At 45.9% G+C, this 13,928-nt stretch overlaps 1 protein-coding gene and 1 long non-coding RNA gene across 3 annotated transcripts in view; one reads left to right on the top strand and one right to left on the bottom strand.

The window, feature by feature from the left end:
• Positions 1-13,928, top strand: part of MYO18B (myosin XVIIIB) — a 196,038-nt gene that overhangs the window by 112,082 nt on the left and 70,028 nt on the right. For both annotated transcript variants that reach the window (XM_073312543.2, XM_073312541.2), the window contains 3 exons: positions 295-405; positions 3,078-3,182; positions 7,065-7,217. In XM_073312543.2, coding sequence (XP_073168644.2) covers positions 295-405; positions 3,078-3,182; positions 7,065-7,217 — 369 coding nt within the window. The remainder of the gene's footprint in view (positions 1-294; positions 406-3,077; positions 3,183-7,064; positions 7,218-13,928) is intronic.
• LOC140898569 (uncharacterized) overlaps positions 1-13,928 on the bottom strand; it is a 39,022-nt gene that overhangs the window by 21,934 nt on the left and 3,160 nt on the right. The gene's annotated exons all lie outside the window — the stretch shown is intronic.

Raw genomic sequence — 13,928 nt, forward strand, 5'->3', positions numbered from 1 at the left:
AGGTGGTAACTTCATCAGCTTGCTGCTTGGAAATGTTTTGCTCCTGGCAGGTTCTGTCATTCGAAGTCCCCTGGCAGTGAGGCCTGGGATCTGAGATATTTTTTAGGATGTGATAGGTCGTTGTGCCCCTCCCACGCATTTGAGCTGCATGGGCTGCCCATCTGGCATCCTTCTGAAATCTTCAGAGGAAATGTGCTGCAGTTTCCTTCCTGGTCAGTAAGCTGGGGAAGCTCTGGGAGAGTTTGTAACAATTCCCCCAGCTGACGTAGAGCTCTTTGTCTTGGGCCTCCTCAGCTCCACATGCGGCTTGAAATGGAAATAGAACGGATGAAGCAGATGCACCAGAAGGAGCTGGAAGACAAGGAAGAGGAGCTAGAGGATGTTCGCCAGTCCTGTCAGAGGAGGGTAAGTCGGCAAAGTATTAATTGGGATGGGATTCGCTGAAGGGTGTGACCAAGGGACTCAGGGTGGGATGCGTTATTAACCTGCCTTTGGGGAGGAGATTTAGAATTCTCTTCTGCATGTGGCTTTGACTGGGGAACAAATAAGGAATTAGGCCCAGATTTTTACAAGTATTTAGACATTGCACTGCTCAGTGTTGCAAGGCCTAACTGATTCAGTCAGAAAATGGGACAGGGCAAATATAGCTTGTAATCTAAGTGCAATATTCGGAAAGGGTGCAATATTCGGAAAGGTGCAAACCCCTATGTTTAACATTGTGTTGACATGCTGCTTTCAAGCAGATAGTGTGAGCCATGCATCTTGAACACCCTGTTGTCAATAGCAAATGATCTCTGTTGAGGGTGAATGTATCTGTGCTTTTGCATAAAACAAAAAAGAGGAGTGTGTGTGTCAGGACACAACAGGAAGCAAACACAAGCGGCCTCCATCAGTTCCACAGCCAGACATTTGTGGAGGAGTCGCATGTGAAGGATGATTGGGTCACTGACGCATGTATGACTCCATTATTGTCAGGGACATGGTCCCTGCAGAGAGACCCCCTCCTCCCGCATATTACAATCTGCTGGTGGAGAACCACGGACAGCGTCGTCATTCTGTCCAGGAAAATTAATACAGGGAGGTTCAACGGTTGGCCACGCTCATCACATTTTATATGATTCTCTCTACACACATCCCCTCTTTTTCTATTCCTTTCTACTTATTCTTAGGCCCAATGGCTTTCAATTGCTGGGCATTATCACATTGTATTCCACTCGGGAATCCGGTAGTCATAGTTCCCAGGCTTTGTCTGTGTTTGTTTTGTTAATTGCCCTCCATGAAGGGGTAAGAGAGTGTCAATTTCACTGAAAAAATTTTGAACAGGTTCCAAGGCTGCTCTCAGCTGAAGAGAGATTTTTCTTCTTTTCCCTCTCTTGCCCCAAATAGACTGAATGTTTCTTTTCTAAATGAGTAAATGGCAGAGACTCTCAAGAGGGGAATCAATATTTAGTATCCTGCTTGTTTGCTTTTCCCTTTTAAACCCAGCTGATGAGCAGCTTTTCAGAGATGCAGAAGGAGGCTGGTGGCTGACTTGAGAGAGCTCTGATGAGCCATGCCAGCCACTGACAGGTTCAGAGATGGAGTCTTCTTGGCAAGTTTGCTGCTCTAGGCCAGGTCCTTCCAGTGGCTTGAAGGAGCAAAAACCATGCTGTGAAATAAACCATTCTGATTTTGATTTCCCCACCCCATTTAAGGTCTAGCTGGTCCTCTGTCGGTCATGCAGCAAAGCTCTGAACTGCTCATCAGGATCTTATTTCGTTGTCTCAACGAGAGGTGATAAGTGGTGCCTAGAGAGGGGCCAGATAAATGAGCCCAGTTCGGTTCCCCTGACACTTGCCACTTCTTCAAGCCTTTCCCTCCTCCGTCAGCTGTACAAACATGGCCTGATTAGTCCTCACAACACCTCTGTGAGCTCACTGTTGTGACCTCTTCACAGATGGGGAAACTGAGGCACGCAGGTTACGTGACTCAGGCCGAGGTCACACGGCAAGTCCTTGTCAGAAGTGCAGGGAATATGGCCCCCTTTTCTCTGGCCACAGTCAAACTAATTCTCAGGAGCTGCTGTGGCATCTCTAGGCCACCTGAGGATTACCTTGCTGGGGGGAATCCCCTGTTGTCAGGGTAGGCTCCCACTAGAGCAGGGGAGAGCAGCCATGAGGAACTGGAGCATCTGGTCTGTCTGCCTCTCCCAAAGCATGAGGAAGCAGAGCAGACACTGATGTTTGCAAAAATTGAGGCAACAATAATTATAGACATGAAAGGTGCTTCTGGCCATGCACTTCAAGTGCACTCGGGGTGGCACCATGGACCAAGCTGGAAGTGGCCCCTGGAAAGCTTTGTGGGTTGGGAGGAGGCCTCCACGTCTCCCTCTCCTTAGCCAGAAGTGGTTGCGTTGCCAAGAAGACACTGGGGCCATCTCCCCAATACACAGAAGGTATGTCTACACAGCCCCAAACCCCTGCGGCAGTGAGTCTCAGAGCCCGGGTTGAAGGACTTAGGCTTGTGGGGCTGCGCTACAGGGCTGAAAATATCAGCGTAGACATTCCTGCTCAGCTGGATCCCGGGCTCTGAGATCCTTGCTGGGTGGGAATGTCTACACTGGTCATTTTAGCCCCTGAGTGTGAGGCCCAGTCAGTTGACCCAGGCTCTGAGACTTTGCTGCTGCAGGGTTTCTTAGCAGTGTAGACATATCCAGTGTGTCTTTAAAGGGCAACAAGTCTCCCATCCCTACTAGCATTGATGGGAGCGTTCAGCTGGCTGCCAAGCTGCTGTGTTGTGCCAGCGGGAGCCATTACTTAGCTGCTGCTTTGGCCATGCCCTGGCAGGCCGTACCATTGGGCCATATTATTATATTTTCAGTCAGAAATAAGAGACTTCATGTAAAATGGGACTGTGATTGCCTTCACCTTTTTAAACGGAAAGGTGCAAACTGTTCAGAGACCGCTGGAAGGAGCAAGCAAAGTAGTGTCCGGGAAGTAGTTACTAAGTTGGAAGCAATCCCCGTGGCCGTCTGCTGGCCTCTGCTGGGGCAGGAGATTGCATTCTGAGCAGTCTGTGTGCTTCTCACCTGTGTGCAGCTTCGTCAGCTGGAGATGCAGTTGGAGCAGGAATTTGAGGAGAAGCAGACGGTGCTCCACGAGAAGCAGGATCTGGAAGGGCTCATTGGGACCCTCTGTGAGCAGGTAGGAAACTGGAATCCATCAGTCAACTTATTTTACCAGCTCCTGGGAGATGGCTTATGAAACTGCTAGCCAGACGAATGTGTGTGTCTCCAATCCTTGACATTCCCACCTTGCACTCGGCATGCCCCCACCCAAACCACTATTGCCGTTTTTTATTAATATGGGACAAGTTACAAAAAAAACAAATGAAGCCAGAACCAGAACACAATGAGCCCCTTGCTATCAAACATGTTGCCAAGGGGCAAATCCCAGCTTTTCTTCCACTAAATATTATCCTGCCTATTGGAGCAGTATCATTTGCCATAGCAGTTCTAGTGCTGGGGTCCCAGTACAGTCTCAGAACAAAGGTGGGGCTGGTCCCATAATGGGCTCTTGGAGGTGCAGCTTTATAGTTTTTCTCAGAATAAGTGTCTGGATAACTAACCATTGGAAAGAAATGCTTTCCTTGTTCTATTTTTGTGCGAGAAGCAAACACACCAAAACAAATGCTGGACCAACTCCTTCTGCCCAGAGAAGCCATTATCAGATTATTTACTGTAGATGTCTGTCCCTACCACATTCATTCAAACAAATCTTTTGTCACCATCTAATGTGTGTAGGGTGGTGATTGAAGAGCATGTGCTGGAAAAAGCATACACAGCTCTTTCATGTTAAATTGTACGATAAGGAACTTGGACGTAGCTTCATTAGACGAAATTTCGATGAGGTGACATACAAACCTAGCCATGTTTGGAAACTCTCTCATGCACCATGTCCTTACCTGGGTGTGCAGGGTAAGGGCCAGACAGAAGAGCAGCCTCACTGGACATTTAGACATTCTGTCTCATCACTTCTGTGTGGAAAGACAGCGAGACTCAGGGCTGTAGCCCAGTGAGCTGAGTCTTTTATACTGAAGTTTTCAAACTGCCTGTGGACAGCTCAGCATTATATTGCAATTAAAATAGCTTTAAAACAAGGGCACACCGAGGAGAGTGGGAACTACTTATTTGGAGTTATGGTCATAGGCTAGTATAACTCCTGGTCATTGGAATAAGCTGGCTGGGGTTCATGAGGTCTAGCACTTATGTATGTTCATTACGTTTTGGAGAGAAGATGAAGAAGAATTTTGGAGTCTAACAACACTGTGCAATGGTGGGGAGATTTCAGGATAGATGTAAAATTGTGTAATGGGGCCTATCCAGAACTTCCCATAGGCTTTCAGCTCGTAAAATGCTTGGTAACTGGCAGAATAAACACTGCTATATAAATGGAGGGTATTGTTATTACTACCACCAGTCAATTCAGTGTGTTCCTTCTGTTTGATAGTTTACAAAAATTAACACAGATGAATGAATATAGTATATGAGCTGTAGAGAGAATTCAGTGCATGGGAGTTAGGTAGTGTCAGATTGTCCTTACCAGAGGATGCTGCCCTGCTGGTACCCCACACAAGGTATTGCCAGGACTGTATAATCTCTCTCTCTCGATGCCCTGCACCAAATGACCACGTTCACTGTTGGGATTCTTCATTTCCTATTGTGATTAGTGGAAATGAAGAGCAAACATGGGCATGAAAAACACTGTATTAGTCAGCTTTTCTGGCCCTGATTGCAAGTGAAAAGGCACCTGTCGGTGATGACAGAGGGGGCAGGCAGAGACTGGCGTTCTCTGTGCACTGAGAATGGCAAAGTCAGTAAACCCAATTTGTATTTATGACACAGAATTCATCTGCTGCGGCAGATGAGCGCTGAGATAGGACAAACAGTACAGTACAGCGTCCAGGAGAGAGCCTGCCCGTGTGGGGAGGGGCGGGGAGAGAGAATGGGAGAAAAGCACATCTGCTCTGCTTTCGAGTTATTAGCGCTACAGTCTGATTTGCAGTGGACAGTATGCTGCAGACCTTCTTATCAAACAGCTGAAAGCCAATTAAGGAAGCGGAGACGCCACCAGTGTTTTCAGGTTACGGAAAAATGCCAAGCAGCTTTAAAACAGGTTCCAAGGTCAAGTCTGTATAATGAATTTTAACCAGTGAACAGATGATAGGAGGCTAGATCTGAGAGTAGAGGAGACACATAAAGGAATATTTAGAAGCACAGAGTGCAAGAGCTGTCGTATTCCAATTAGTATGAAATCAAACACTGGGACCATGTCCTTGTTTGCTTTTTTTTTTTTCTAATTCTCTTATCTTGTGTCCGTGGATACTCACAAATTCATTTGGATGTAGAATATTTTAAACTCACTTCTTCTTTAAAGGGCTTCAGGGTAATACACTGGCACAAAATTAACTGGTGAGAAGCCCCCATAATAACACAAACCTCTACCTACAGAGCAAGGGACACAACTGAATAACTGTCATTTGCAAACAGTCCTTTCGCTATAAAAACAGATGCTCTGCATTAGCGCTGTGGGAATAATTCATACTGAACATTTATTTGGTGGGGTTTTTCCCTGTTTTTTTTTCTGATATGGAATTTTCCAGATAAAATTGTATGTTTTCTTGATTTTTTTTAATTCTTCAATAACTTGTGATAACTTTTTAATTTAAGGTGTTCAATATTTGAGATTTGAGATGTTGCTTAATCATGATTGGGTCATAAAGCACAGTGGGTAGTTTCTGTTCCCTGATTGGATGAGTGTAATCCTAGTAACCAGGTTTTAGGTGTGAATGCCTGTAGAAATCAGAGGTTCAATTTCCGTGAGTCTCCATGTTAGTAATTCTCAATTGCACCGGTATTAACAGAAGGCCAGTGTGCAAGGGGCAGAGATCCAGGCAAGGCCAATCCATTTCAACATTCAAACCAGGATTTGCAGGACTTTCCCCTCACTGTTGTTGGAATTCACCCCTGATGCCAGCACAAAGCCTTGCAGAGAGGCTGCATGGATGATCTGCAGCCTGTCTTATGGGGTGGGGAATTCACCTCCCAGCTGGTTCATGTTCCACGGGTGTAAAGCCTGAACGGTCAAATCTGCAGTAATGACAGTGACAATGAAAAATACATTTTACAGTCCTCCATGATCCCAGACTGACATTCTGCTGCATTGCTGTCTTGTTCTTCCTCGAGCCACACTGGTTTTTCTGTATTAGTATCCTTGGTAACAATGTTTTCTAGCTCTGAGAGTGGGATAATGTTGCTGTAGGACTCTTCCTACTGCAGAGGAGCGATAGCTCGTGCCTGGTGCAGGGTTTACTCCGATGTTTGTCTGGGTAGGAAGCAGGGCATTGGAGAGCAGCACCTGGTGTTTCAGATCTGCAAGCTCTAAGTGAGGGCAAGGGTTAGTTCAGCATGCAAAGCCTGTCACTTTCCGATGGAAGATACCCATAGAGCTTTCGCTGGCATCCGTCACTGCTGAGTGGGGTCAACAGTAAAGATGAAATCACTTAAGGGTGGTGAGACGGTGGATAAAGTCTGGACTCGCTGTGGATCTCAATAACCACTGTGCACACGTGTTATATATAGGGAATACCACAGAATAAAGAAATTTTAAAGCACCTGGGTCCTAGACTTTGTCGTTAGTTATTCATTTGAACTGTTGGATCACTACAGAAAGTTTCTTTGCTGCTCCTTTGAAATCTGTTGTTTGACTGGAGACTGAGGCAGACTGCATCTAACAGAAACTAGATCTGGTCACAGATTTTCTAACTCAACAGTTTTCTACTGGGAAATGTAATTTCATCAAACTCAAAACGTTTTGTGAGGGCAAGTTGATTTTGACAAAGTTTTGTTGAACAAAATGTTGAAGTGAAACATTTCAACAGTCCAGTTTGAAATGTTCCTGAGGTTTGGTTCCATGGGAAATTTTGAAATGTCACCTTTTCATTTGATTCTAAATAAAAAACCCTGAAATGTTGGAATTTCCTGCAGAATGGGGGACTGGCTCTAATGAAAGCCTTTCTGCCCCCAGATTGGTCATCGGGACTTTGACGTAGAGAAGCGGCTTCGGCGGGACCTGAAGAGGACACACGCTCTTCTCGCGGATGTGCAGCTTCTGCTGGTGACAGCGGGAGAGCCCAGTCGGTCTGTCAGCAAAGAGGAGCTTGAGAACGTTCGCAGTCAGGTCAGAGACCTTAGACACATTTGGTTTTCTTTTCTTTTCATTTGGCACCTCTCTCTTTGTTATGCTGGTGTCAAGGTTCCTCCCCCACTCTGAACACTAGGGTACAGATGTGGGGACCTGCATGAAAACCTCCTAAGCTTATCTTTACCAGCTTAGGTCAAAAAGTTCCCCAAGGTACAAAATATTCCACCCTTTGTCCTTGGATTGGCTGCTACCACCACCAAACAAATACTGATTATTGGGGAAGAGCTGTTTGGAAATGTCTTTCCCCCCAAATACTTCCCAAAACCTTGCACCCCACTTCCTGGGCAAGGTTTAGTAAAAAGCCCCACCAATTTGCCTAGGTGACTACAGAACCAGACCCTTGGATCTGAGAACAATGAAAAAGCATTCAGTTTTCTTACAAGAAGACTTTTAATAGAAATAGGAGTAAATAGAAGTAATATTTAATAGGAGTAAATAGAAGAATATTGCTCGGGCATGTAGGAATGTTATCAGGAGGGCCAAATCGCACCTGGAGCTGCAGCTAGCCAGAGATGTCAAGAGTAACAAGAAGGGTTTCTTCAGGTATGTTGGCAACAAGAAGAAAGCCAAGGAATGTGTGGGCCCCTTACTGAATGAGGGAGGCAACCTAGTGACAGAGGATGTGGAAAAAGCTAATGTACTCAATGCTTTTTTTGCCTCTGTTTTCACTAACAAGGTCAGCTCTCAGACTGCTGCGCTGGGCATCACAAAATGCGGAAGAGATGGCCAGCCCTCTGTGGAGATAGAGGCAGTTAGGGACTATTTAGAAAAGCTGGACATGCACAAGTCCATGGGGCCGGACGAGTTGCATCCGAGAGTGCTGAAGGAATTGGCGGCTGTGATTGCAGAGCCACTGGCCATTATCTTTGAAAACTCGTGGCGAACCGGGGAAGTCCCGGATGACTGGAAAAAGGCTAATGTAGTGCCAATCTTTAAAAAAGGGAAGAAGGAAGATCCTGGGAACTACAGGCCAGTCAGCCTCACCTCAGTTCCTGGAAAAATCATGGAGCAGGTCCTCAAAGAATCAATCCTGAAGCACTTGCATGAGAGGAAAGTGATCAGGAACAGCCAGCATGGATTCACCAAGGGAAGGTCATGCCTGACTAATCTAATCGCCTTCTGTGATGAGATTACTGGTTCTGTGGATGAAGGGAAAGCAGTGGATGTATTGTTTCTTGACTTTAGCAAAGCTTTTGACACGGTCTCCCATAGTATTCTTGTCACCAAGTTAAGGAAGTATGGGCTGGATGAATGCACTATAAGGTGGGTAGAAAGCTGGCTAGATTGTCGGGCTCAACGGGTAGTGATCAATGGCTCCATGTCTAGTTGGCAGCCGGTATCAAGTGGAGTGCCCCAAGGGTCGGTCCTGGGGCCGGTTTTATTCAATATCTTCATAAATGATCTGGAGGATGGTGTGGATTGCACTCTCAGCAAATTTGCAGATGATACTAAACTGGGAGGAGTGGTAGATACGCTGGAGGGGAGGGATAGGATACAGAAGGACCTAGACCAATTGGAAGATTGGGCCAAAAGGAATCTGATGAGGTTCAATAAGGATAAGTGCAGGGTCCTGCACTTAGGACGGAAGAACCCAATGCACAGCTACAGACTAGGGACCGAATGGCTAGGCAGCAGTTCTGCGGAAAAGGACCTAGGGGTGACAGTGGACGAGAAGCTGGATATGAGTCAGCAGTGTGCCCTTGTTGCCAAGAAGGCCAATGGCATTTTGGGATGTATAAGTAGGGGCATAGCGAGCAGATCGAGGGACGTGATCGTTCCCCTCTATTCGACATTGGTGAGGCCTCATCTGGAGTACTGTGTCCAGTTTTGGGCCCCACACTTCAAGAAGGATGTGGATAAATTGGAGAGAGTCCAGCGAAGGGCAACAAAAATGATTAGGGGACTGGAACACATGAGTTATGAGGAGAGGCTGAGGGAGCTGGGATTGTTTAGCCTGCAGAAGAGAAGAATGAGGGGGGATTTGATAGCTGCTTTCAACTACCTGAAAGGGGGTTCCAAAGAGGATGGCTCTAGACTGTTCTCAATGGTAGCAGATGACAGAACGAGGAGTAATGGTCTCAAGTTGCAGTGGGGGAGGTTTAGATTGGATATTAGGAAAAACTTTTTCACTAAGAGGGTGGTGAAACACTGGAATGCGTTACCTAGGGAGGTGGTAGAATCTCCTTCCTTAGAGGTTTTTAAGGTCAGGCTTGACAAAGCCCTGGCTGGGATGATTTAACTGGGAATTGGTCCTGCTTTGAGCAGGGGGTTGGACTAGATGACCTTCTGGGGTCCCTTCCAACCCTGATATTCTATGATTCTATGATTCTAAAGAAATCCCCTCTGTAAAATCAGGATAGTAGATACCTTACAGGGTAATTAGATTCAAAACATAGAGAATCCCTCTAGGCAAAAACTTAAGTTACAAAAAAGGATACACAGACAGAAATAGTTATTCTATTCAGCACAATTCTTTTCTCAGCCATTTAAAGAAATCATAATCTAACACATACCTAGCTAGATTACTTACTAAAAGTTCTAAGACTTCATTCCTGGTCTATCCCCGGCAAAGGCAGCATAAAGAAAAACCCACAGACCCTTTGTTTCTCTCCCTCCTCCCAGCTTTTGAAAGTATCTTGTCTCCTCATTGGTCATTTTGGTCAGGTGCCAGCGAGGTTACCTTTAGCTTGTTAACCATTTACAGGTGAGAGGAGTTTTCCCCTGGCCAGGAGGGATTTCAAAGGGGTTTCCCCTTCCCTTTACATTTATGACAGCTGGGATGCTGGAAACGCTCTAGATGCTGGAAACGCTATCGCTCCTCTGCAGTAGGAAGAGTACCTCTACACGCACAGAAGTAAGACACTTGTTACAGGCCTATCCCAAATACATGATGACATCACTACACCCAACTGACCAAGCAGTCATGGACCCTCTTCTGTAAACATGCGCAGACATGCATACCAATTGGCCAGTGCCCTGCCTTAATGATTTTGGTGTGTATTAATCAGGACTAGGAAAAGACAAGCTTCAGCTCCAGTAGGACTAGACTTTTGTAGAGTCATTAATGGAGTTATATCCCAGCTGTTTTTCCACAGACATGCACCCTACTGACCCTGTTAATTCTGATATTTTACAGCTCCCCTGAGTATCTAAAATCTTGTGACCTGTGTATTCTTGGCCTCCCTGCTTTCAAACTGAGGTAGCAGGAGTAAGAAAGGGAGCTGGAATTGTGCTCTAAAAAGTAATGTTTTGTTATGAGGAGTTTAGTCAGGAAAGCAAAGCGAGGAGTGCAGTTGCTGTCTTCTGAGCTTCTGTTTCCTGCCAGGAGCTCTAGAGGAAAGGTGGGAAGTGTGTTTGTGTGTCGGACACAGAGTGAGCTCCAGCCAAATTCGTGTGTTTCAAAGTGCTGTTCCTTTTACTTTCGGGGAGATCTCCCCGCTGAGACTAAAGTACTCTCTGGGATCTGCCCTCTAAGTGAGCATCTTTAAAGACAGAGTACCTCTTTGTGTGACAGGTGTTTCACAAGCGCCCCTCAAAACCCTCAGTAAAACAATCCTCTCACAGCCTCAGAAAATCTCTGGGCTTGAAACTCCTTTTCCGTCTCTCTCCCATCTGAAATAATACAAGCTGTCCCATGATGCTTGGATTCACTCTGTGGGCACTTACAATTCAAATCAACAGGCATGAATGTGACTTTAAATAATGGGGCACCTCTGATTTTAGAGTTCCTACTCATGGTTCTCATGAGGGGCCCAATCCAAAGCCCATAGAAGTCAGTGGAATAACTGTCAAAGGGCTCCAGCTCACACTCAGAACCTGGATTTGGTTCTGTGGGATTTCCAAAGTAAAGAAGGAATCTAGTCAATTCCACAGTCATTCACTCTGTCTCTCAACACTTACTAGTTACATCTACAATGGAAAAAATTGTGAAGAAATAGAAAACTCTTTGAAATCAGCCTGCAAACAGCTTCCAGCAAACTTCATTCACGGTGCACAAGATGGAGGCTAATGGCTGTTTTAGGCTGTCCATCATCTGTCTAATGAACAGCGCTGTCCTGACACGGCAAAGCCTTTCTAGCATTTCTTGGGGACATGATTTATTTACCTGACCCAACGTGAAACTGCAAGATTATATGAGTTTTCACAGAACTTTCCTTGTTAATTGTGCAGCAAGATAACAGCAGCCTCTACACACATGCCTGAGCACAAAGACCGTTTCCCTCAGACCTTTTCTCCCCTCTCTAGCGCAGACTGGCATCTTGTCTTGGGAACAACGGGTATCTAAGTAAGGCAACTACAATTAAATAAAATGTTCCATCTTTCTTTTTACAGCCCATGTTCATTACCTTCTCCGCAATGTGTTTTCTACCGTTCTTGCAAATGAAATCCCTTTTCATATCTGTTGTCATGGAAATGGTGATAAGTATTGTGTGTTGTATTATAATCTGTGCAAGAATCAGAGTTTAATTTGCTTCTGTTTTAAGCACAGACATCCTGCATTCCATAACTAGCGTAGAGCAGAACAGAGGTTAAACATACACACACACCTTTCTTTATTCATTTTTGACTGCTCCCAAAGAATTGAAAATGGTGGTGAGGGGGAAGAGAAAGAAAGGATGGATAAGAGTCTTTCTAACAAACTTCACCCAAGGTCTGTGAGCAGAGTCTGAACACTGGACCTCCAGCACTGAAAGCATGAACTTCGACTACAGAAACTCAAGGAGTAGCTCTTTTACCTGGTGGCCGTAGTAGGTTCTTATCCTCTATAGAGATTAGCCACTGGAAGGGAATATGACACACTGCCTGTGTGTTGCAGCTTTGCAATGATATAGGGGTTGCTGCTTTTGAGAAATTGATCTCATTGTTATAGAAATGGAAAAGACCTGTTAGGTCATCTAATCCAGCTGCTGCAGCCAGTGCAAACCTGTTTCCTATAGTGCATTGGATAATGTTTGCCTCAGTATCTTTTTAAAGGTTCCAAGTGATGGGGTTTTCACCACTTCTCCTGGGAGACTATTTCCCCATGCTCACAAATCTCCCCGGGAGGAAGTTCTTCTTGAGGTGTTGCTCCCATTTCCCCAGGCTTGTTCCTAGCCACTCCCCTGGTTATGTGACGCTCAGAGCCCCCTGGGGTGTGTGGCTGATGGAGAGAGACAGAAAGGAAGCTCCTCACCCCAGAAAAAAATTAAAAGCCTGGTGGAACAGCCCACTAGCCCATGGAGCACTCTGCTTATGTGGGTGTGACTTTTGGCATCTGTCTCTCTTGGTGTAACTGCACCCAAGGAGCAGATGCAGAGCAAGTGCCCTGGATGTTCTGCTCTTTCAGAGGTGGCTGCTTGCCATGCCGAGAGGCTGGAGCAATTAGTGCAAGGAGTTGGGAGACAGCTTGAGAAAATGGCAGATCCGAGTGAATGGGCTGGTGTGAAAAGCCTGGGCACCCTTGCTAGACTGCTTGACTATACCAGTAAGAAGATAAGGGCTTCCTGGCCTTGTGCTGTCATTGGAGACAATGGAAATGCCATTGGAAGTGCGTTGGCTTCAACTCCAAAAAACCCAGCAAAGCAGGTATAATAAGTTGTGCCGTTTGGGCGTGGAACCTCACACTAACTATCACCCGTGCTGAGCTTGCTAATGCTGCGCTGGTATCTATTCAAGAAAACAGCGCAGAAAGGAGAGGCAAGAGAATAATGATGATTTAATGACACCAATCTTCAGAAGCCATTTAGTAATTAATCCATGCTGTACATTTCCACTAGAAACAGACTAAGCTGGAGACATAACAATTCCAGCAACATACATACATAATTGAGCTAATAGTTCTGCATAAATAACATCTGTGAGCTGCAGCTGTTTCCACCTGGGGGAATGGAAGGCGATCTTGGTTTAAAGCGGTTCTCTGTTTGCTGAAGAGAAACATCTCTAATAAAGCAACTCATCAATTTCTGGTCAGCAGCAGGGAGCAGAGTGAGCATCAGCGGAATGATTTCTAGTGGTACTCAGTCCCCCACTATATCCTGCTCCATGGGTGACGGTACTAGCTGTGACCCACTTATCGTGGGGTTTGGGAGGACACAGGTGGAGTTGGAAATGACGCCCACAGGGGCTTGAGACCGTGAACAGCCCACGCCAGTTGATGCTGAATCAGAAAAGCCAGCGGAAGCTCAGCCCATATCATTCAGCACCTCTTTCTCTTTTTGACCTGGAAGGTCCTTGTTTTAGCTGACAAAGGGGATTAGGAACAATTGAGAGAAATGCCCCCTGTGAGCAGATGTGCAGACCCTGAGTTACTGTGCTAGCTGTGTGAGTTACAGCAGTTAAGACCTGTCTCTTGGTTAAAGATCAAATATCCCCCAAGCTTCTTCAGCCACGTCTGGGAGACAAGCCTGGGACTCTCCCCACTCTTCTGGTGCGCAATGTCTTTTCTAGTCTTCCTAATAGCAATTGCTCTTTACTATTGGTGCCTTTTGTCTTGCAAATAACACACTATGGAGCATGCTGCTCAGCTCTGTCTTCCTGGATCCATCACCAGGGTCCATCTGTGTGGATTGAACACGAGACCTCCCGCTTTGTGAGCATAACCTCTATCCTTGTGGTGAAGGGGGGAGTCCATTACCTGCTATTGATAGTAGCCTTTCGGAGCGGGTGGACATATAACACATACTGAGCCAATGGGTCCCGCACATGTTC

The sequence above is a fragment of the Lepidochelys kempii genome, chromosome 15 (assembly GCF_965140285.1).
Source record: "Lepidochelys kempii isolate rLepKem1 chromosome 15, rLepKem1.hap1, whole genome shotgun sequence".
NCBI lineage: Eukaryota > Metazoa > Chordata > Testudines > Cheloniidae > Lepidochelys > Lepidochelys kempii.